At 36.4% G+C, this 23,950-nt stretch overlaps 1 protein-coding gene across 1 annotated transcript in view; it reads left to right on the forward strand.

Moving 5' to 3' along the window:
• LOC103604821 (histone deacetylase 9-like) overlaps positions 1-23,950 on the forward strand; it is a 114,823-nt gene that overhangs the window by 23,304 nt on the left and 67,569 nt on the right. Inside the window, exons 4-5 of the mRNA XM_008589401.1 lie at positions 7,667-7,787; positions 22,063-22,235. Coding sequence (XP_008587623.1) covers positions 7,667-7,787; positions 22,063-22,235 — 294 coding nt within the window. The remainder of the gene's footprint in view (positions 1-7,666; positions 7,788-22,062; positions 22,236-23,950) is intronic.

Genomic DNA, 23,950 nt, shown 5'->3' on the forward strand with positions numbered 1-23,950 from the left:
TTAGTTTGTAAGCTATAGTGTAAATTGGCTCTGCTTACTAGTACTGATTAGCAGCCAGAGAAAACATTAGGCCTCATTATATTAGATTACAGTGGTTACATGGGTTAACTTCTTTTGGCATGACATGGCACTGTTTTTAAAAAGTTGAGGCGGTTAGTAGTCCTTCATGCCAATACCATTTAATTTTTTCCCCTATTGAATCATTCATACCTATTTTAGTGTTTCTGTTGGGAGGAAAGAGCAAAACCAGCAGCTTTCTTGTCACCATGAGAAATGGATCTAGAGGGGTCATTTGGTGCCCTGTTCAGAAACAAGCTGTTTGATTAGGTAGCAGGTTTTGAAAGTGGGTGCTCCTGAAGAAAAGAATGCACTCTTCTGTGCTCAAAAAAAAAATCATAGAGATTGACCCATCATCTGTTAGAAATGCACTTGCCGTTGTTTTTCCAGAAGTGCTCATGATTCCCAGCCCCACCAAGCCACCCACAGACATTTGCTTGCTCTCACATTTGTTTTGAGAATAATAACATTTTTAAATGCTTTTGTTGGATTACACGTTATGTGGAATTTGCATTGCCTCTTTGTGACTAATATTGAATAACTTTGTTTCACTTAATTCATAAGTAAAAACCATAAGCAACATGCTGCGCTAAAATGTTTAACTCTTTTATTCAAGTGCCAACATAAAGTAATTACAAAACAATTCTGGGACACAAAACCAAGCTACTGTTGCCTCTTCTGGGACTTCTCAGAAGTTCCAATGAGAAAAGTGGAGAGCAAGTTTAGTGTAAAATCTTAAGATGTCAAGGAGCTCGGGTGTAGGGTCTCTATCGTGTTTTCATGCACACACAGGTGACTTAAAAATACCTTTTTAAAAATCTGAATGAAGAAGTATATTACTCTATGAAGAAATGCTTTGGAATGTATAAGTTTTCTGACTTCAAGACCACAAAGCACTGAATGCTGCAAGTTAATGAAAATTCAATTAAATATTTGTTTTATAGAGTAGTCTAACTAGATGGCAGCACATAACAGCTAACTGTTTTGTTTAGTTTGCAAAAAAGAAAAAAAATATATGTGTTTGTGTCTTAGGATCTAACCACAAAGCAGTAAGAAACTGAAACAGGGAGTCCTGTGAATTGTCTGTGAAGGATATGACAGTCTTGGAAAGCCATACAAGTGATCTAGGTATGATCAGTAAAGCAGAGTACACGTCTTTATTCTGAGATATGAGTATTTGTATATCACAGAAGAGTGGGCCCAGGCAGATAAATACATCCAAAGTAATTGGGCAGCTTATAACCAGAATTAAGATAATTTGGCATTTTTAAAAAATTTAGCTAAAAAGGAAGAGTTAATGTGGAAAACAACTAACGAAAGAAATGAGAGGCTGCCCTTCTGAGTCCATTTGGAAGGTGATATAGGATTTTTGAAACAGCAGCATTAAAGTTTATTCATAAAAATGAATAGCTATATATTTTTCAGTCATTTGAAAATTTTCGTGTTGAAATAACACAAAATATTTATTGAAAGAAAATTTGTTTCATACATGATTAGTATAAAGAAAGCAATGATTTAAACCAAACAATTAAAATGTTTACTTACTATTAAAAAAAATTACAATGTAGGAGATTCAGTTGTATGAAGAATTGTGAAAATTGAGAAGTTAAACTAAGGGATAATATTTTTTTTCTTGATTTTCGATGAGCATAATGAGTTGAAATAGGTAGAAATAAAACTTTTAAAAAAATGTATGTATGCTTCTTACTACCCCAGATTTTTTTATTATTGAATAGGATTCTGAAGTACTTAAGAAATTGCTCTATGCCCTGAAATATTTTAAAATAATAGTAATGACTGAATCAAGCAGTATTAAGACAAGTGGAAGGCACTTGACATCTTGAAGACAAAACAGACCTTTTTTACTCCCCCATATTCTGTTTATCAACCATATATTTTAATTATTTCATGGCCCCAAGTGTTGGTCAGTACAGTGTCAGTATCTTGAATTCACTTATGAGCAGGAAGAATGGACAGCTTCCTCTAACATGTGGTTTTTGACTCCAGGAAGCCCATTAGAATCCACTGGGTGCTTCTAAGTATTCAGGTGCCCAGGCAATACCCAGACAAAGGTAATCAGAAGTTCTGGAGATAGGACCTAGAACCCGTGCAACAGTCCCTCTTAAACTTCCCCAGCTGATTCCAAGGTACAGCCCACGTCAAGACTCATTGCAAAAGAAACTCACCTTCTTAACATAGCTTAACAAGGCAGAGACAAACAGGCAAATGGATCAAATATCTGGAGGCAGTAGAGTAACAGAAGTATGCATTTACCTAAGAAACAAAGGTGGCATTAACTCAGAAGTGCCATACATACACAAAACTTTTTTAACTGGGAAAAGTGTTTATTATTTTGAAATTGTCACAGGATAGGAGTATATGAGCTCTGAAAAAATGCTCTCACTTTTAAATTATGACTAAGCTTATAAGAAACAGGCTTTGAGGAGTAGCTGGATTCCTTTTGAAAATCCTCATAGCCAGATCTCCTCTCTTGCCTCAACCATAGTAATTTATCATTGCAATTATTTGCCTGAGGCAAATCCATAAATGAAAGTAAAGCATATTTTGTTGAATTCTTATTGTGCATAAGGTTATTTCACACAGGATCTTACCATTTTAGGGTTCAAAGGGAGCTTCAGAATAATTTAGTCAAATCTTCTTATGTTTATAGATGAAGAAACAAAGGCCTGTAGAAATGTCTCATAGCTGGATGGAGGCACATTATGGACATATGAGAGTCAGGATTAGAATTCTGGGCTCCCATCTTGCAATTTTCTTTCTTCCTATGTGACCAACAGAAGGGATCAAAAACCTGCTAGGCTACCTGCCTGGTTAATAGCCGCCTTCTTTTCTTCACTCCCCCTTCTTTACGAGAAATGCTCTTTGGAGAACAGGTTATTATATGATGAGAGCTATACAGAAGGAGATTATGCAGTTGGGAGGGGGGAGTTTAAAAATCATCTTTTATGTACCATTTAAAGAAGCAATTCATTGTAGCATTGAAAACTCTAGTAAGTATGCTTGAGCCTGAGCAACAAAACCAGATTTCTGTTTGTTTTTGAGAGAAATGTGTATCAAGAATAATTAATATACTATTAACTGACTCTTTAAATATTAAGTGTGTATTTGTGACAGAGTTTAACTTTGACACAAATAAGTCATTTATGATTATTATTTTTTAACTCTGAAAGTCTGCGGCTCTATGGATTTTCAGAGAAAAAAATAAAAACACATCCCTATATTTAGGGACAAAGGAAGAAATATTTTCAGAAAATTAGATATTTCAGTGGAAATTCTTGCCTAATATGTCACCACTTTGAAAATGATTAAAGAAAATGGAGTCTCCCCCAGTGGAGGCAGGTACTTTGACTTGTCAAATTTAAGTTGGACATTTTCTTGTAGTTTGGAACTGCCACAAAATGAGCCCTTTCATGTCCTCAATAATACCAAACCAATGCAATCCATCTGTTCTGCTAAATTATTTCTAGTTCCCTAACCAAAGGCACTGCTTTTTTCATGCATTTTATCATGATTTTATGCCCTTTATTATATTTTACAAAAGGTTCTGATTCCTCCAGGGCCAATGAGAACTGATTAGGACACTGGCCTCAATCCAGGCTTTGAACACAGGAGGGGAAGGAATAGAACTGTTTCCTTTTTTCCCCTGCTCCTTGGCAGAAAAAAATAGGAATCTATACCGTGTGTGTGCTCTGTGTGTGGGTGGGTGTGGGTAGACTGCATTTTATCCTGTCATAGTAAGACTTTGTAGATCATGTTGAGAACATTCCTTCCATAATCGGGTTGTATTAACGGGCTTTATTTCAGAAATACTATTTCTTTAGGAAAGAACCATGGTGTGTTGCGAGACTCAATGATATGGTCATTTTAAATGACTTTAATCAAACTTCCAACCTGAATGTAGACTATTCGGGGCTCTGAACAAAATACGATCATATATCTAAGCACATAGTAGGCACTCAGTGAGCATTAGTTCCTTTTCTACTCTCAGGGAAGAAACTGAGTGCAAGTCACAGAGAATGATAAAGTAATAGTGAACATAATTCTGCATCACAGAGTTTCTTTACTAAGAAGATAGAAGAAAAGCTATATGCTTTAATTCCTAGGCCTATATTGGTAAGATATTTAAGACTAATATTTGGATCTCAAGTGGGAAATTCTTGGACGAACTTCATCCTTATATGCACTGAGTACCTCGATATGCTTAGAAATCTTTTTGGTCAGAATATCATAGACAATTTTACATAGACATCCTGCAGACCAAGCATCTGTGAGAACGGAAATCAGTATCTCCCTAAATTAAGATTTTTGGAGCACTTTATCCTATTTTGTGACTCATTATGCTATTGACCTTTGACTCAAGGGAGCATCTTTAGAGAGAAATGAAGGAATAAAGGGTACACAGGAAATAGAAAAGATGGGAATGGATTAGATGAGAATATCTATATTTAAGAATAAACAAATAAAATACTAACTTACTGATGATAGTACTGGAAAATGGGAACTGTTGGAGATTTCAATATGAGAGGAAAAGTTGAATGTGACAAATTTAAGGCATCTAGTAAAAGTAAGGTACAAAGGAACTATTCTAGGGGATCATATGTGTTAAGAAATTACAAAAGCTGTTGCTGTTTCAGAATGGTTAGTTCAGTCATCCGCCAAGTTCCTAGAGCAGTGCCTCTGTGAGATGCAAATCTCATACCACGCTTTCTCCAGATACTTTCTACAGGAGGAAACATTTTTTTGTACTGAGTTAGTCTTCACTGTTGACTTTCTGTAGAAAAATGTGCGCTATGTTTGTGGAGCCTATTCTGTAGCAGACATAGAAGCAAAAGGCGATTGTCAAGAATGAGTACTTCCTTATATTTAGTGCAATTATTTTTAAAGAAATATTTATTATAATAATAAATAGAGCCAGTGTGAAATACTTGCTGAAAGTCAAAAAGAAGGAAAAAAAGAGAAAACAAAGCGAAAACTGATGAGTTTAGTATATTTTGATGGTGAAGGAGAGGGATTAGGATATAAACTAGAAGGGAATACTCTTAGAATGAGTAAATGGTAGCTAGCTGGACCAGATGCTTTATTCTTACTGTTAGTTGACTTATATTACACAAGAGGATGACTGAGATTCAATAGGTGTCCTCTAATGATTTACCAGCACTTCAGCTACTGTCAATTACAGTGAATCTTGTTAGCAGATTATTGTCCAAATGTGTGATTGAGCATTGAGCTGGAATGCTGGTGGGATTGTGGGAGAATAAGAAAAAGAGTTGAGCCAAGTACAGAGTGTATGATGTGCGAATATATATATGACGAGTGTATAAAAACATAAAGATCAATTTATTATTAATGGTATTTAATGTTATAACAGAGGCAAACATTCAATGTAGAGCTGAAAAAATCTTTATAGAAAAGGAGAAAGGGATAAAAAATTGATGCAGGTTTAAGATAGTAGTGAAAACATAGATCTGATTTATAACTATAGAACTGCCATTGTTTGAGATATTAGTGTTTCACTGTATCATCACATATGCTGTTAGGGGCTGTGGATTTCATAGGCTCATAGAAATGAGAGCTGCAAGCCCTGTTATTTCATAGTATTCTTTATCCTGCCAGACTAGGACTGGTTGCCATGGCCTGTTTTCCAGTGCTCTGCTCATTCCAGTTTTAGATGACTCAAACCATGGAGTTACCACTATTTATCTTGGGGGATTTTCCACCCGCTGAAATCTCACAGTTAAAATATTTCCCTTTAATATTGGCTTTGAACTTCCTCTTGCTCATTTTATCTCTTTAATTTTCATTCTACGTCTTTGGTTGCTCTGGTCTTCCATAAACTTTTCCAAATTTAATGTTTACCAGTAAGCCACCTGGTTCAAGAAGAGGCTTGTTTATTGATCAGTGTGATGGGTGACCAGAAGGCCATCACTAAATTTGCCTTAGTTTTCAACATTAGAATTCTCACCTTACCTATCTGGAAATAATTTCTCGAAAGCATATTTTTATCTTTCTAGAAACGTAAATTGGTAATTGTACATTCACAATGCTGAATGATAGTGTCAAAAATAGGGATCTTCAATGCTATGTACAGCAAAAAAATTCCAGAAGTATTTGTTTATGTAACACATAAAGGCAGTCTTAAGGAGATTCTGCTTTATATCACTCCCTTCCTGTTACCCCAGTAGTCCCCATCATTCCTCCCGCACTGTGACCTGATCATTTATTTTCAGTGACAAGCACAGCTCTGCCTCCTGCTCCAGTACACCCTGAGGAAGTGTCAGTGTATCGAAGTTTTCCCAGCCTGCCCCCTCAGTGAACCACACATCAGCACTGAAGAGTTTGACAGCAGCCTATCACCTTAAACTAGGGAGGTCGGATATGAAATTGTCCTGGTCCTGAGAGAGCTGGTGTTGTTATCTGATGTTTCCAAGTCAACTGGTGGTTCCGTGGTCAGAAACATGGGAGGACAGCTTTCCCTAACCAGATTCTCACTGTAGTTCTGTACTTAAATATTACCTTACAACTGCCTTGTGGTGGTATATATATTTAAGTGAAATATTAATACTCTGTGTAATTTTAGGAAGCACAGCAATTTCCAAAAGTTAAGGGTAATTAACTTCATACACCAGCATGGTGTTTATCGAGCTCAGAGATGTTCCAAATGAGAAATGTGGCCAGTACGGACACTTTGCATATTGGCTAATTGAGGTTTAACTTAATCTAGTTTTATTTATGTTGAAGGACCATTCTTTGTTAGATGGAGTGAAAATCTCTGCCTACCCTGTGTGTAAAAAATTGCCTGAGTCTAGAGTGTCTCAAGCTAACTCTGGTTAAACAGAAGTTTTTGATTTTGTTTAATTTCCAATTTGTCACAGACTAATATACTTTTATAAAATGCATTAAATATGAAATACTGCAAAAGTGAAATAAAGATTGAAGACATACAAGGTTATATTCGATTCAGAAAACATAAAAAATAAATTTCCATAAAGGTTTCTAATTATTTACTCCAAATTTCTGTATTGACCTCATTGTAGACCATTGATAAGCAGATTCCCCTAACTGTTCTTGATTACATGGGTCATACTTTGTGTATCATTGATCTAGATTGACACTACTGTGAGGTGCACAAACTTGAAGTGATTAACATGTTTGTGATAATCAAATACATTAAAATATAGTGGTGTTTCCTTATGTCCTTCAAGAAAGAATAAGAAATCCATTCCAACTTCTTCAGGTGAGTGTAAAATAGATTGTAATAAATGTGTTTCTCAGCCTCTGTTTGTTCTTAAGGTGATACATTAATAAAAGTGTGAACTATTAATTTATTTGTTATTGATTTATTTTTTATGCTAAAGTAGAATATGCTTTATGTCAATTGCCTGTTTATGCATAAGCAATCCATTGGATCTGAACCTTGCACATGCTCATTTTTCAAATATTATTATGGTTCTTTACTAAGCAAATCAGTGTCACATTCTTGCATGATGAAACTCAGCCCATTATTAATCATCTTAAACGTGACTTGGGGTCTCATTTTCTTCTAAATGTTGTCAGTGGAGTACTGTAGGCTTCTGCTGTTTTCTTTCAGCGAATTCAAGGTCGAAAAGCCAGCCTGGAGGAAATACAGCTTGTTCATTCTGAACATCACTCACTGTTGTATGGCACCAACCCCCTGGATGGACAGAAGCTGGACCCCAGGATACTCCTAGGTCTGTACAGGCCTCCATTCTACTGAGAACAGCACATTCCAGCACTATCATTAGTCAATGCTGGTGTCAGTTCAAAATACTTGGCAAGCAGTGTGACAAAAAATCAGTTTTTCCAACAGCATTGCTCTGTGGAATGAGTCGTTTTACAAAAGAAGCCAATGCAGATTAAGAAAATCCTGCATTAGAAAATGACAATGCACTTTTCATGATGTTTACTTTATAATTAATCCTTATTTAAATAGCATATACACAATGTGTTTTTGCCTACAGGAATGAATGCATTGTCAAATTTGTTTGCTTATATTTTGAAACTGAAAGAAAAAAAGGTCCTCATGTTCTTTATGCAAATTGATCTTCATCTTTCCCATTTGCTTCCTGTCTTTCAGTTCTTTTTCCTATGACCTTAATAGACAAAAGACATAGTACAATTTATTTTAAGTGAAAACTCCTTATTTCTATGCCTAGCCCACTACATTTTATAGAAAGAGTGCATTAAAAATCTTAATGTAATCTATTTCATGTATGCCTTGCATGTGGAATTAAAATAGCAAAAGTAAATGGCAGAAGTAGAAAATGAATAAACATAATTTTTTCTTAATGTATGATTTTTTCAAAAATTTATCTTCGGATTTTAAAACAAAAGTTATGTTGCAGGGCTTTATGTAAGCTTTATGTGAATGATAGAAAAAACAGTTTTGGGTAAAATTATTGACAAAAACTTATTTTACTCATGAATAACCTTTTATAATTGAATAACAATACATAGCTTGACAATATATGCTGAAAGGATCATGCTTTAAGTATTGTAACCAAAAAAGGTATTTTAGGACTTTTTCTTGTCCCTTTCTTTTAAATAAACTTATTGGACTCTTTCACCTAAATCAATGTTATTTCAAAATGGTTTTATGTTAACTGGTCCTAAACAATTCAAAAGTAAGTCTATGACATGCAGTAGACAGGCATCTTTGAAAGCAAGTATTAAAGGGAAATTCACAATTACTCATGCTAACACTTACAATATGCCTTTTTGAATCAAGTGGCAAGCATCTCTAAATTTATGAAGTAAAGGCATACGAAAGCAAGTATTAAAGGGAAATTCACAATTACTCATGCTAACACTTCTTACAATATGCCTTTTTGAATCAAGTGGCAAGCATCTCTAAATTTATGAAGTAAAGGCATACATGCATGAGTGTGTGTGCCCACACATGCATGTAACCAGGGTAGGGAGTCATAGCTTGGAGAGAAGTAGATAAAAAGAGGACCATCAAGAAGTAGAAAGCATATGGCTATAATTTGATGAAAAAAAGAATTTATGTAGAGTTAAAGTTATATATTAACATAAATACAAATAAATCAATTTAAACATATGTACTGTATATGCTTTTTCCTCTTTTGATCTCTGTATGTGCAGATACTTTACATAAAGTACTTCTTTACATAATGTACAGGCATAGGACTAAGTACCCTTGAACATTATTGAAATACACTTGGATTGATCAAATGTGGAATATGAACACACACAAAGGTATCTGAGAGGTGTTCCAAAACAACCATTATTACACATTTTAAGAGAAAAAAAACATATTCTTAAAAAAAAATGAAGTTTAAACTTCGGCAGCATCAAACTTTTATTTATGAAACATGTCAATATCACTGCTTTTTAAAATGAAATTTGACACCTTTGAACAAAACTTATTTTCTCAAAATATTCAACGTATGTACCAATTGTAAAATTTGATGATTTAAAAATGAATTTTAATATATGACTGGGAACTTCGATCACATAAGTATGTGATGAAAGTACCAAAGTGCCAGTGATCTTATTTTCAAAATTATAATCGAAATAAATTGGTCATTTATTACATTAGTTTTTATATTTAATGTAAAATAACATTTATACAATTGGTGATTTTAGAGTTAGCATTCTATACACATTTTGCATTTCATAGACACCTCTCAGTGATTGGTGCAACAATTTCAATATCATGTGTATGGAACATGAGTACAGATAAGCAGGAATGTTGCATTCTGTCGGGCCTTGACATCAAACACTAAATTCAACTTTGAGAACACTTTCAAACTACTTCACTTTCTCTAGTGAGTCCCAAACTTAGCTCATTTTCTTCAATGCCAGCTCTAAGTGAATGATCCCATTTTTTAAAGTGTAACTTTCTATACTTTTGTGTTCTTTGTGAAATTTGGATTCTTGTGGCTTGTTTTTTTAAATTTATATGGGTATCTAAAAGACTAGGTTGAAGTTGCCTTGTGTGATTGTATAAAAATTCAAAACCATCAAGATAGCTTCTCTTTTATCCATTCTATCCACTCCAGTACATTCTACTACCTACCCCAGTTCCTCTCAATACAAATGGGGAATGTCTTTTCTCATCTAAATCGGTATTACTGTTCTTGATAATTATGTTCTAGAATTAGGAGGAAGGATTTAAATAAAAGTTTGGTATGGTCAGACTTATTACTCTTTATATCTTGAAAGACATCTATAGATTATAAACTAATTAGATTTGGAAATGGGAACCATTTATCTCTTTAAATACTCTAGACCCTGTAAGGTGACACTTTAAAAACATTCTCTCCAATCACTTCTGGTACGAGGTTTTCCTTAAAATTAATATTCCTGTCATCCTTCTTACCAGTTTCCAGGATCTTGTAGCTAGCCAGATTTCAGTCTATTGATAAGGCAATGTAATATTATTTAAGAATAAATCCAATCAATTCAATGAATTAAAAATTCCTTGCACACTTCTAAATTTAAATGATCAATTATTTGCCTATTTTGTATTATGAAAACATTACTAAATAAAATTCTCTTTAAGCAGTATATCTTTCATTTTCCTTATTCTCAGGGTTTAGCAACTTTTTAAAATTACTTTTTAAAAAATATTTTTACATTGTAGGATTATTTTTTTATCCCTTTTCAGTATGAATGAAGAGTTCATACAGTATACATGTATATTTTAAATTTACAGGTGACATATGAATATAGTCTTGCAAAATATTCAAGCATACAGAAATATCCTTGTTAAGAGCAACACCATAAGAAAACTTTTCCCCTCCCCATGCTAACAAGAATTTTTTTTATGTGTCTTTTACTGGTGCCAGTGTTCCAGTTTTATTATTATGCCATGATTTATTTATTTTTTCTTCTCATCTTTTTTTATGAAGATTTCTATATATGACTAGATGTCTTTTCATTTGTGTGTGCATTTTTATTGATCATTTTCCATCTGTTAGTAATTGCATTTGAAAAATCAACCATACAATCTATTTTTTTCCAAATAAACTGTCTTCTGTGACAGTAAAAATCTATTTAGACTTTTACTGACATGGCATGTGAATTCTACCACAAACCTGTTCTCAATTTTAATTATTTATTTCATTGATCATCAATAGAACGAATAAATGGGGCAGGTGAATTGGTACCTGGTTCCACCACTCACCTGTGGAGTGATCTGAGTCACGTCAGAACCATTTGACTCTATGATAGAAATGCTCACTGCCTTCTCCTTTAATGACTTTAGAGGCAGATTTCAGTGTTAGAGCTTTAGGAATAGTTTACTATTATTTTCTCAGAAGATAATGTGGAAAATGGAAGTGCAGGCAAACAAGATAATTACTAAAAATCTCATGAAATACCATTTCCAAGAGATAATAGCAATTAAGATTTTGGCATATATTTTTAAAGATGATATTTTTATGTTGATATTTATATTATAATAGATCCCCAATGGGATTAACCTTTGTACAGTGTTGTGTTTAAAAAATTTGGGATGTTGGAGAGGCATATGGCCTCAGCTTTATCTTAAGTTAGATATAGCTACTTATAGTTAGGTATACTTAGCTATGTGTCAGAAGTAAAAATCATATGTTTTCAATCCTAATGATGAAAGACTTAGCAACTTTCTGTTCTTTTAGCTGTGATTCTGTCTCCTCTGGAAATGACAATGGCGACTACAATGTGTATCTGTTTGGACTTTACAGTTTACCAACATACAACCAAGTTTCTTAACCTTGTGAAATAGTGATTATTATTAACACCACTTTGCAGATGAGAAACTGAAGGCTCAGAGAAGTGAACTTATTTTCCTGAAGTCACACAGTAAGGTGAAAAGCTGAAAGTATGGGGTTGATGTGCATATCCATGTGAAGGAGTTCCAAAAGAGCTTTATCCTTCAATAGCTTTCTTCTTCCACAGACTAGCTGCAGCCCCCAGGGCCTAGCAGTGCAGCAGAGTGGCTGGTGTAGTGTGAACTCCTTTGTGGCAGCTAACCAATGAGTTTTGCTTTTTTGACTCCCAGAACAGGGCAATCATCAACCCATGTTAATCCTTGTTCACTTCTAGCATACCTCCTGTGGAGCCAGGAGCTTGCAAAATCATTCTAGAAAGAAGACGATAAACTGACTTTTCAAATGGCTTTTGTGCTTATTTTCTAACCACCTGAAGTGGCTATTTTTAGAGGATGATTGCTTACCTGCAAATGAAGCAAAAAATGAAAGACAGCTACTTAGGGGGTGTAGTCATGGGGAGGAAATGAAAGCTGTTAAAAGAAAGGTGGTCATGAAATGCCACTCATTTACAAGTACATTTAATGCATGACCCAGAGCTAAATGGAGGACAGCTCTCTAGGACTCACCTCCCAAATTTGATCTGGAATGTTCTTGTAACTCACTATCCCTTGAATGCAAAGTACGTCCACTCAACTGTTGTAAACCCCTTTCAAGGTTAAGTTCTTATTTTTTTAGCCAGAATTGCTCTAGTAAACTCTTAAACATAACCAAGGAATAAATGACTACTTCTTCTGCCTCATATGTCCAACATAAAGCACAGTGGGGATCACAGAATTGGTCCCTAACAATAACCCCAGACACTGACCTAATCTGGATGGTAGCAGCAGTGGGGGTGGGTAAATCTAGTATGGGCAAGCAGAGGCATGGGGAGGAGGCCTGGATTAGTTTGACTCCATCAGTGCTGGAGAAGGCTGGAGAGAGACACTCTATCAATTGGCCCATATGTCTTCTGGGAGTATTTATGTAGGTTCAGGTGAGTATGAGTGTATGTGCACACACGTGCACATGTGCAAACTTGCACTTGCTGATGCTCTTGTGAATTTTTGATTCATTCTTTCTTGTTCGGGAGCAAAATCATGTTATTAACCTTTCAGAAACCATCTTGCCCCTCAGCTCTTTGGTTTTGATACAAGTCTTGGGAGAAACAAGTCTGAGTCCTCTGGATTTGAACCAGTCTACATTTTCACCTCCAAGACAATCACAGATACACTCAGTATATAAAAGACACCCAGTATGAACTTGGAGTGGCTCAATTTGGTCACATGGGGGCATCCTGGAGAGCTTGGAAATTACTGATCTTGCTTTTGTCTTGAGGCATTCTTCTGGTTCAAATTATCTAAGATGGACCCATTGGTTTCAGTTCCAGAATACTCAGTGATTCCCAAATGTTAAAGTAAACTTCAGTTACTTAGAATACATAACTTCATTGTAGATGGCTTTAATATATACCTACTGAATGCTGATGGCTTCATTGGCTTTTGAGGAGACTGCCTGGAACATTATGAAATCAGAAAACCTCTACTTCTTATTAAACTTTCCCCCTAAAATTGCATGTGGTATTAGAATGCTGGTCAAAGAGCTCAATGGGAGAATGGTATTTAAGGTGCTTTAAAATGTGCTCTCCAGAATTGCATTTTGAGCAATAATCACAAGGTTTCCAAATTCCTTTGTGTTTGCTTTTCGTTTTGTTTCGTTACTATGGCATGACTCACTTCTGATTACTGTGTGATTGCACTATAAGAAAATGCACCAATTGAAAAAAACACTTTACCAAGTTCCAGGACTTGATCATTGTAGAGTGAAATAGATAATTAAGGGACTCTGGAAACAAAAGCCAGTGCAGGACCACTTTGGTTCTCACTCCTCAGGGTATATCACTAAAAATAGTGATCCCTTTCCTGGCCATCTGACCTGCTGCTGTGTGAAGAAATCTTGAAGTCATTTCTCAGCCTTATTTTCCCCTCTTCACTTGATAGGCCACAAAAAAACCCACAAAAGCAAGGACGAGCAGGCTTTTATGATAATGTCGTCATCAGCTCCCAGCTTCAAACGCTTCTGCGGCTTTTGAGTTGTCATTTATAACTTGGAACCGAATCAACCTATAATTCCCCTGATACACTTAGAGAAATTGATAACAGACTCTGCGCTTCTTTTATGGCTCAGAGGAGGCGACTCCAATCACATCACTATTGGCAGGCAATATTATTTTTTGACATGGTTGTAAAAGTATAAAGGGGCTTATGGCATTTGTTTAGATGAGGAATGGGCTCTCAAGCTGTGCTGGGGTTTATGGGACCAGATCAGTGAGAAGCAAAGGGAATATGATGTTTGCAAACAGGATATGATTTTATATAAGTTTGGGTTTCATGCTCTGTTCCCTGGGGAAAGCCCTGCAGACAGCAGAGAATTCCACTGTTATCCTACAACAGACAAGCTCCCAGTGCCAAAAAGCAGAAAAATAATCATGGTCAATGGGCAGCATCAGACCCTTGATTGGAAGAGGAGACGTGGTGGAAGAGGCAGAACGATTCCCCAGGAGGATTGAGGAATTGCAGAGCAGGGGCAGAATCTGCCTAACGGATGGAAGATGTGCCAGAAATGAGGTTCTGTGAGTTTTAACCAAGGCACCATCCCCAGCAGCAGCTCAGTGAAGCTGTGAGCACAAAGCCAGCTCTTTATTACAAACTTATACTTGGTCTATATTCTATTTGATTGCACTTAGATCTGACACACTTAGGGGGTTAGGGATGTCAGTTTTATGATTTTGGGAGGTGGAGATGGAAAGAAGGATTAGGTGATTGTGGGGGGTGGTAATTTAAGGCTTATTTCAATTGCTGTGAGGTTTTCTGCAGACATTTCAGTTATATACCAACTGTACTCACTATACACAAGGCCAGTTTGGTTAAAATGTCTTAAATTTTCATTCTGTCAGAATTAAACTGTAAGCTCTCCCCTTGGTATATAAATTTACATATATACGTGTATATGTATATATATACACACATACAATAAATATGTATACACACACATATATATTCAGAAGAATATTCTGTTACTTTACACCACATTTCTACCTTTGTATTATTTTTCTATTTATTACACCACATTGGTCCTCCACATTTATTCTCCCCAATGAGCAGTAAACAAAGTTCCAGTGGCAAGCCTTTCAAAGGGCTGCTCTGATTTTCCTTTTCTGTTATATTATAATATTGTGGCATGACTTTTATTTTATGATCAAATCTATGAACATATAAATTCAATGTAACAGAAAGGTTTGTTTAACAATACATTTTACTGCTGCTGTTTAGGATTCTTTCTTGAAACAAAACCTGTATTTTAGAAGGCATAATACCTGCCATCAGAGGAGGAGTGAAGGGCAGAAAAAGTGAGATAAGTCTTGTAGTGACCATGGAAAGTGCAGGAATGCAAAGCTGAATGACCACTGTTCTCAGCAGCTCAAGGTCTCTCCATTGGGCCATTTATCTCCATGGATAAATCTTGTACCATGGGATCAGAGAGGAGGGAGCTTCCAAAAGAGAAAGAGAAGAGGGGTGTGGGGTTGACTCAAGCAGAGCAATTTGTAATGAATATGTGTGTGAGACCATGGAAAGTGCAGGAATGCAAAGCTGAATGACCACTGTTCTCAGCAGCTCAAGGTCTCTCCAGTGGGCCACCATGGATAAATCTTGTGCCATGGGATCAGAGAGGAGGGAGCTTCCAAAACAGAAAGAGAAGAGGGGTGTGGGGTTGACTCAAGCAGAGCAATTTGTAATGAATATGTGTGTGTATGAGTTTGTGAGTTGTGTGTTGGGGGGGTGGTATGAGTGTAGGGTCAGGGGAGGCAGGCAGGCTTTAACTGTTTAGGCCATAATGACACACCGTATTTTTGACAATTGCACCAAGCTGTTGCCAATTAGTAGAGTTTTTTTTTTCTTTCAAAAAAACACCCTAGTGTTTATGCCAAAATTTTGATATTGACTCAGGAACCTTTCTTTTTTTGTAAGTATATTTCATCGTGTGTTATCCCCACTCAATTATCCTGAGCAGGCACAATGCCTTTTGTTACATCAGCAGAAAGAGGAGGGGGTGGCATCTGTTTCTCACATGCAGTAATCAGCATAATGTTGATTTCTCTCATATTAATCTTCAGCTGAAAACTGGCTCGCAATCAGTGCTTCATTTCCTCCATTGCTGTTATCAAAGATGCATCATAATCCTCTTCCCTCCAGCGGCAACAAGAGGATCCACCCTGATTTGGAATCTCTCTTTTCCCCATCTCCCCTTCCTAATTGTATTTGGATTTTCATTAGTTTTAAACTTGATGCAAATGATACCAGCAGGAACACCCCTTGGCACCTGGAAAAAGTAAAACTGATAAGCCACCTTAAAGAAATTGTTTGAGATTTGCTTTATGCTGTGGATTCCACAGAAAGATCATGTTGCTGCAGACTTGGAAAATACAGTATGAAATATTATTCAAGTCAGGGAATTCCTGCTAACTAGAAAAGGAAGTTTCTGATATTGCATAGATTATGCTAATTGTGTATACTCAAAGATAGTTGTAGGGATAGAGACAACACACCCTACAGAGATAAACGTATATGTTACTCTGTGTTTACTACAAAATGTGAAATTTTATAGAATCATTAAGCATCTGATGTCCGTTGCAAGAAAGAGGAAAATTAGAAATGAAAACCTTAACTTCCTCCTCAATTCACTTAGTTGTAGCATCCTATCTGAAATTAAATTCTTTAGATTGCTTTGACATCATGGCTGAGCACAACAGGATGCATTTTGAAATAAGAATACTTCATTTTCTTGCTTCAAGTAAACATGAATATCACAAAGCTATTAAAATTCCTCTGTTCTCAAAATGAGATGGCTGAAAAATGCCATCATCGAAGCTTTACACATGTGTTTTTAACATTCTGAAGACCGCAACACCTATAAAAAATATATATGTTTGTAAGCAACTATGTCAACCAAAGAAATGTCAATAGCTGGGAGGAAGAGAATATCTCCATTTCTGGAATTTCTTTTTCTATAATTTTTCTCTGTTCTATGATAATTTTCTCTACTTTTCTATGTCCCTTGATTATAAAATTGAGACAATAGGAAATCGAGCCGTAGACTTTGTGGTTGCTAAATGAAAAAGGATTTGATGAACTTTAAGCTTCTGTATAACTTAGAAGATCTATGATTCTATGAAATAAAAACTCTGAAAATTAAAACATACTTGAACAAACTTGGATATAGAATGATCTACTGATTGCCATTTCTGACTGTCAAGAAAACATAAGGCTTTAGGTCAAATAAAATTTTAGAGTAGACAAAGGAAATGGCACTACCTAGAAAAAATGAGTCTCGTGACAGTCTGTAATGCAGCTAAATCTGGGAACACCTCAGCTTTTCGTTTTGACGTGAAAAAACTGCATTTATATTTTTCCTTTGTCATATTTTTACCATGAATAGCTCCAGATCCACGTATTCATACCTGTAACAAACTAATATCCAATAAATAATATTGACATGTCGTTATTGGATTTAACGTGAAAAAACTGCATTTATATTTTTCCTTTGTCATATTTTTACCATGAATAGCTCCAGATCCATGTATTCATACCTGTAACAAACTAATATCCAATAAATAATATTGACATGTCGTTATTGGATTTATCATTGTGAAGTATTTTGACCAAAAATTTAGTAAATCATTACTTCTAAATTTTCATTAATGTAAAACAATACATTTTTTTTCTTTCAAAACCCAAAACTAAAATAAATTAGTTTATTAAATGCTTGAGCCATAAGCAGGCAGTTCACAGCAGAGTCCTCAGGATTTAATCATTTCAAACCTAGAGAAGAACTCATAGCTTCTGACTCCTAGGCCAACAGCATTCTTACTATATGATTCTTTCAAAACCCAAAACTAAAATAAATTAGTTTATTAAATGCTTGAGCCATAAGCAGGCAGTTCACAGCAGAGTCCACAGGATTTAATCATTCCAAACCTAGAGAAGAACTCATAGCTTCTGACTCCTAGGCCAACAGCATTCTTACTATATGATGTCTTATTTTAAAATATAAAATTATAAGTAAAATAAAGGAATTGAATGACTAAGCAATGACATCTTCACAACAGAGCATGCATTGAATTATAGTTTTATGAAGACTAGTAAGACTACTAAAAACTAATATATTTGAGAATTATATATATCTAAAATCTGGTTAATTTTTTCTGTTATATTCTAAATAATATTATATGTGTACATATATAATAATGTGTACATATAAATAATATTATATGTGTACATATATAATATAATAATAATATATAAATAACTAATATTTACTATGGGTACATGTAGATATCCTCATGACAATTTGTAAATACTTCTTAAAATGATCCTATATCATTTTGAAGTCTGACCATTCAAAGAAATAAAAAACCGAGGCCTACAAGTGGTAAAATTCTTTCTTGCTAAATTGTTTTTTTTCCTTTAACCCATTGCCACTCCTTTAGACAATTTGCCATTTATTTATTAATTTATTTTTATTTTTGCTTTTATTATTATTTTTATTTGACACAAAATTGTACATATTTACGGGCTGTATATTGATATTTCAATACATGTTCAAATGTGTAATGATTAAATCAGGGTAATTAGAATATCTATCACCTCAAAAGTTTATAATTTCTTTGTATTGGGAGCATTCAAAATCCTCTTTTCTAGCTATTTGAAAATATGTACTAAGTTGTTGTTAATTATAGTCACCTCACAGTGTGATAGAACTCTAGAGCTTATTTCTATCTAGTTATAATTTTGTATTTGGTAACCAACCTCTCCTCCAATCCACCTCTTCTTTCTACCCTTCCCAGCCTGTAAGAACCACTATTCTATTCTCTACTTCTATGCGATCAACTTTTTTTAGCTTCCACATGTGAGTGAGAACATGTGGTATTTCTCTTTCTGGGCCTGGCTTATTTCTCTTAACATAATGTTCTACAAGCTTATCTATTCATTTATTATTAAATAAACAGGTATTGAGAGCCTCCTGTGTACTACGTATGGAGCAACAGCTAGCCTCATGTTTTCTCTTATGTTTTTATCGGGTTTTTTTCTTTTCAATTTCTACTCATATAATAATCACTCATTATACTTATGACTTAGACTCTACATTGGTCTTCTGTTCCTCTTTGTCAGCTCTGGTTGGTAAGACCTGGAAGTTCATGGAGCTATGGACAGAAGGTAATCAGAATATCTGTACTCTTAGTTGAAGAAGATTCAAAATCATTTTTTAAATGAAATGTTTCTATAAGATAGCCTTCCTGTCTCAGCTTTTTTTTGATGGAGGCATAAAATTCTCCCTCTGAGAGCTAGGCAGTGCAGCTTACAGCGTCAGTCCACTATTCCATTAATAGCAAATATGAAAGTAGTCAAAAGCCCAATACTTTCAGCCACAGCCCCCTGACATCTGCATCCAGCCCAGCAACAACTGAGCTACCTCCAGAAGCCCCCTGGTCTCCCCTGCAGGAATGAGGGGGGTGACATGGTCCTTAACCATGCCCCCCTTCCTTCTCCCACCCTATTTCCTTCCCCCTTTCCCTTTCCTCCTCCCCAAACTGTTCTGCAACATCATCTTATAATGTAAAAAAAATAACAATATTAATAAATAAATAAACTTTAAAAAAAAAAGCCTAATTCTAATTGGCTAATTGGTGCGGACTATTCTCTGTCCTTTTTGACTTACTATATTTACAGCTTCTGGGGGCTTCCACAGCTTGGGGCAGAATTCATTTGTTCACTTATTCACTCATTTATTTATACAAGCCATGTATAATCAGTGCTTATTATATGCCAGGAAATATAGATAAAGCTGTGAACAATACAGGAAAAATTCTATCCTGATGGATCTTCTATTCTAGCGGGGGAGACAGACAAGCTAATGTGCATGGGTTTCCATGTGTGTGTATGTTTGTGTGATGATGAATGTTATGGAGACAAGAAAGCATGGAAGGGGATGCTGAATCTAGCAAGGTTGGGACACAAAACTGTTGGTTAATAGGAAGTGTTGCCTTTTGGAGATTAGAATGGATGGTTGAAGGGTGACCTGAGAGTCCCACCTTCTTGTGGTGACTGACTTAAAGATGGGTACAGAAAACAATGAGATCCATAATGAGTGTCCAAAGCAAAGTAGTGGGGAAGCAAGGAAAGCTCAGGGCATGGGGGTGAGGAGCTCGCCAAGACTGGTCAGAGTTCTAGGGCCCCATCTTCTCTCCCACCCATGCAGGTGTGGACAACCAGGGGCAGGGTTGTTCTATCCAGAACACACAGAGCTCCTGGCCTTCCTTTTGACTCCTGGATTGAGGTGTGGTGATAAGGTTTGAGGGAGGAAGTTAGATTTACAGGAACACCCCAAGATCCTGAGATCCCTCTTAAGATCTGGCCACAGAGGTCTGGAGGAGCTTGAGGGTAGGAGCACATTCATCCGGCACTCAAAGATGTGGGTTCAATAGCAGGTTCTGGGCTGTGAGATTTCAGTCTGGGAGGCTCCAGATCTCAGCAGCATTGTGTATTTTGGGGTTCCCAGTCCCTGGGGATGTTATTTGGACAAACTTTCCTATTTAAATTGTGCAGCTGCAAATTAGATATAGTACTCTAACACCTGCCCATTATCAAGTATAATGAAAATGTCTGACATTTGCATGACATTTCCCAGTGCTTTTTCATGTGCATTTTAGTGGCTTCTCAAATGACAGTGTTATATTGTGGCCCCAGTTGTCTCTATCTGGCTCCTCCTGATTTGTATCTGAGCTGTGAGATCCAGGGTAACTGATTTGTTGATCCCATTAGGTTAGTGCATGGACCAAAGGATGAGGACTTCTCAATTTTCATATGTCCAATTTTGTGTTGCTTGTATACAGTGCATGAGACACAGACTTAGGGATTCCAGGGATACTTTTTACTAACTATTAGTTTTTGACCCTCAGTATTCTCAACATTAAATGCAAAGACCCAATAAAAAATTTGGCTAAGTTATTTAGGACTATGCTTTAACCATCTAAGTAAAATAATAATCCTTAACTTTGACCCTAACGGTGTCCGGGGGATTGACTCTAATGATGGAATTATCCATCAGGTAAAGGGACAGCTAAGATGCACTGGAGCAGACAGAACCATAAAGAATCCTTTAAGACATACTAGAAATGGGCTTGTTCAAACCCTTCCAGTAGAGAGTAGCCATTCTCTACACAAAGCTTCCAGTGATAACCTACCTCAGTATCTTTTACTCCTCACATTAATATCAGAAGTTTTATTACTAAAGATGCAACTGAGGCTTCCTATTCTACATAAAAGGAAACTGAGGCTCAAAGAGAGGAGTAACTTGTTCAAGCCACATAATTAGCAGGTGGACTATAGATGGCTTGATGTCAAGTTCATAACCACAGTACTTTGTATACACAACTCACCATAATTTCAACCTCATATGATTGTCAACTCTCCATTCCCAAATGAGAAAAGCCCTAGCCCTATACATAAGAAAGCAGAATTTCTTCTTTTGCCAAGAGCATTCTCTTTTTTATTGAAATTCCTATGAAGTATAAAATCCATGCACTCAGACATCGTCAATTTGGGATAAAAAATTACACAGCTATATACTACACAGCATTTCAACTCTAACTAGAACACTAAAAAAATCTCTGTCCTTATCCTAAACCACCATGGGATGAGTTAGAAAGAATCTCATTTCACACACCTACTGAGTCAGAGTTGATTTTATAAAGCTGCTGTCCGTAGGAACGGGGCTCTAACATGCACTGTCTAGTGAATAAAAGGATTAGCATATTGTGAAGCACTCTTTACACAGTATGTACATCAGATTAAATGAAGAAGCAGTAGGAAAATACTGAAATGGTATTACTTGGCTCTGTCTCTAACTCAGTCTCGGTAGGACTGACCAGCAGTTCACTGAAACTGTGAATAATAATAGAAACTCACAAATTCCTTGACTGGCCACAAAACCCACAGGAATCCATATAATACTGGCAAATCTTTGAGTCCACCAGTATCTTATGTAAGGATCCTTAGGGTCTCAAGATGTAGTACTTTTGCCAGAACAAAAATATTCCTCTACTTATTCTTGTTACTCATAAGTAAATAGGAAAGGGATATTTTTTTTGAAGATGAAGAATGCCTAGAAATTGCACGTGCAGGGTCAACAGAGCTGCCAGAAGGCAGTGGATCATCCTGGGAAATGGTTTGTGGTAGAGCGTTAACGCACATGGCATGCCCCTTGTCTCCTCCAGCTGCCACATTAATAGTTCACGCCTTCTTTCCATATGGAATGTCTGTCACAGTATTCATTTATCTTATCCATGGTTTTATTTGGAATCTGAAGGTCTTCCCTATAGCTGCTCTGTTTCTTTTTCATCTCACCATGACTAAAGAAGCTAAGGTGTGGACATTACAACCTACAAGTGATCCCAAGGGAATGAGCTGACATTCATGTCTTCCTGTCAGTGTGGAACAAAGGAGAGAGAGCACGTGGGCTCACCCACCCATTGTCATCATAAATGCATCCCAGCTCCATTTCAAGGGTCTCAGGGTTTCAGCAGAACATCTAACATGAAATGAATATACACATTCAAGGAACTGGCTGGTTGTATCACATGGGAGAAGGGAGGACACTCATTGTTATAGGCTGCAGGACTGATTGAAGAAGAATACAAAAAAGAATGCCAGAGGTGCCCAGAATCATGACTTTTGCCGTTATCCTACAGGAGGAAAGAAGTGATGGTCACCCAGAATTATAGAGGGCTCTCAAGAGGTTTTGAAGTGTTGATAGCTAAGTAACTGCAGAACTGCCTCTCAATGATTTTTATGATTTTAGGGGATGCATCCTTCTGCTCAGCCTGAGAAACCAGCAATGCAAAGGTTCTGTTAATTATTTTTTTCTGTTATCTGAGCCTCAGTTTCTTCATCTATGAAATAGGGCTAAACAAGCCTCCCTCAGTGCATTATTGAGAGGATGAAACATGATGATATAGGTTATCAGTGGCAGCTGTATGTGGAAATGGGCACTGTTTTCTGTTAATTATTTTTTTCTGTTATCTGAGCCTCAGTTTCTTCATCTATGAAATAGGGCTAAACAAGCCTCCGTCAATGCATTATTAAGAGGATGAAACATGATGATATAGGTTATCAGTGGCAGCTGTATGTGGAAATGGGCACTGTTCTACTCTATGGGGTAGCCCTGAGTAGGCGCAGTTCTGTAGGGAGTAAATAGGTTCCATGATTTAAAAGCCTTCAAGGCCCTGGAACCCTGAGGTCTCAACTGACCTACCTTCCCAATTGATGGTCTACCATCAGAATCAAAGCACTGGGGGGAGACTAATGAAAGGATGGGGCACATTTTAAGAAGCTCTGGTGATGAAGCATGTGGGCAAAGAACCTTGGTTTAGGAATTACAAAATCTGGATTCAAATCTTCACATTGTCACTGCTTCACCTGCACTCCTCCAACTCTAAAGTGCAGATTCCAAGTCAGCAGAACTAGATGTGTCCTGAGATTCTGCACTTCTCACAAGTAGTCAGGTGACGCCAATGCTGCTTATCCTTGGACCATATGTTGAGTGGCAAGATCCTGAAAGACCATGAAAGGGTGAATCATTTCACTTTTCTGGGCCTCCATTTCTGTGCTTATGAAGTAAGGTGATGAATGAAACAAAACTTGTCGTCCTCTCTAGGGATCAAATATGGCATTACTCTGTGGTAATACTTTATTCAAATTTAAAACAGCTTTTTTAAAAATTCATTTTTCTTGAGGGATCAGCTAGCAGTTTCATATTAGCTTGTCTTTGGAGATCGACTCAGCCTTAGGCATTGTGTCTCCCCTGGATAAATAGTTACTGAGCAGGGAAGTTTCTATGAGAGGCAGTGGTGATTTGTGATCACAGAGGCAGGACACTAGGGGCACCACAGATGTTGCTGGATGAATTAGTGATGAGCCATCATTGTGGGATGACGCACCAAAGGAGACACCAAATGCTGACCAGTGAGAGCTGGAAGTCTA

The sequence above is a fragment of the Galeopterus variegatus genome, unplaced genomic scaffold (assembly GCF_000696425.1).
Source record: "Galeopterus variegatus unplaced genomic scaffold, G_variegatus-3.0.2 Scaffold5415, whole genome shotgun sequence".
In the NCBI taxonomy this organism is placed as follows: Eukaryota; Metazoa; Chordata; class Mammalia; order Dermoptera; family Cynocephalidae; genus Galeopterus; species Galeopterus variegatus.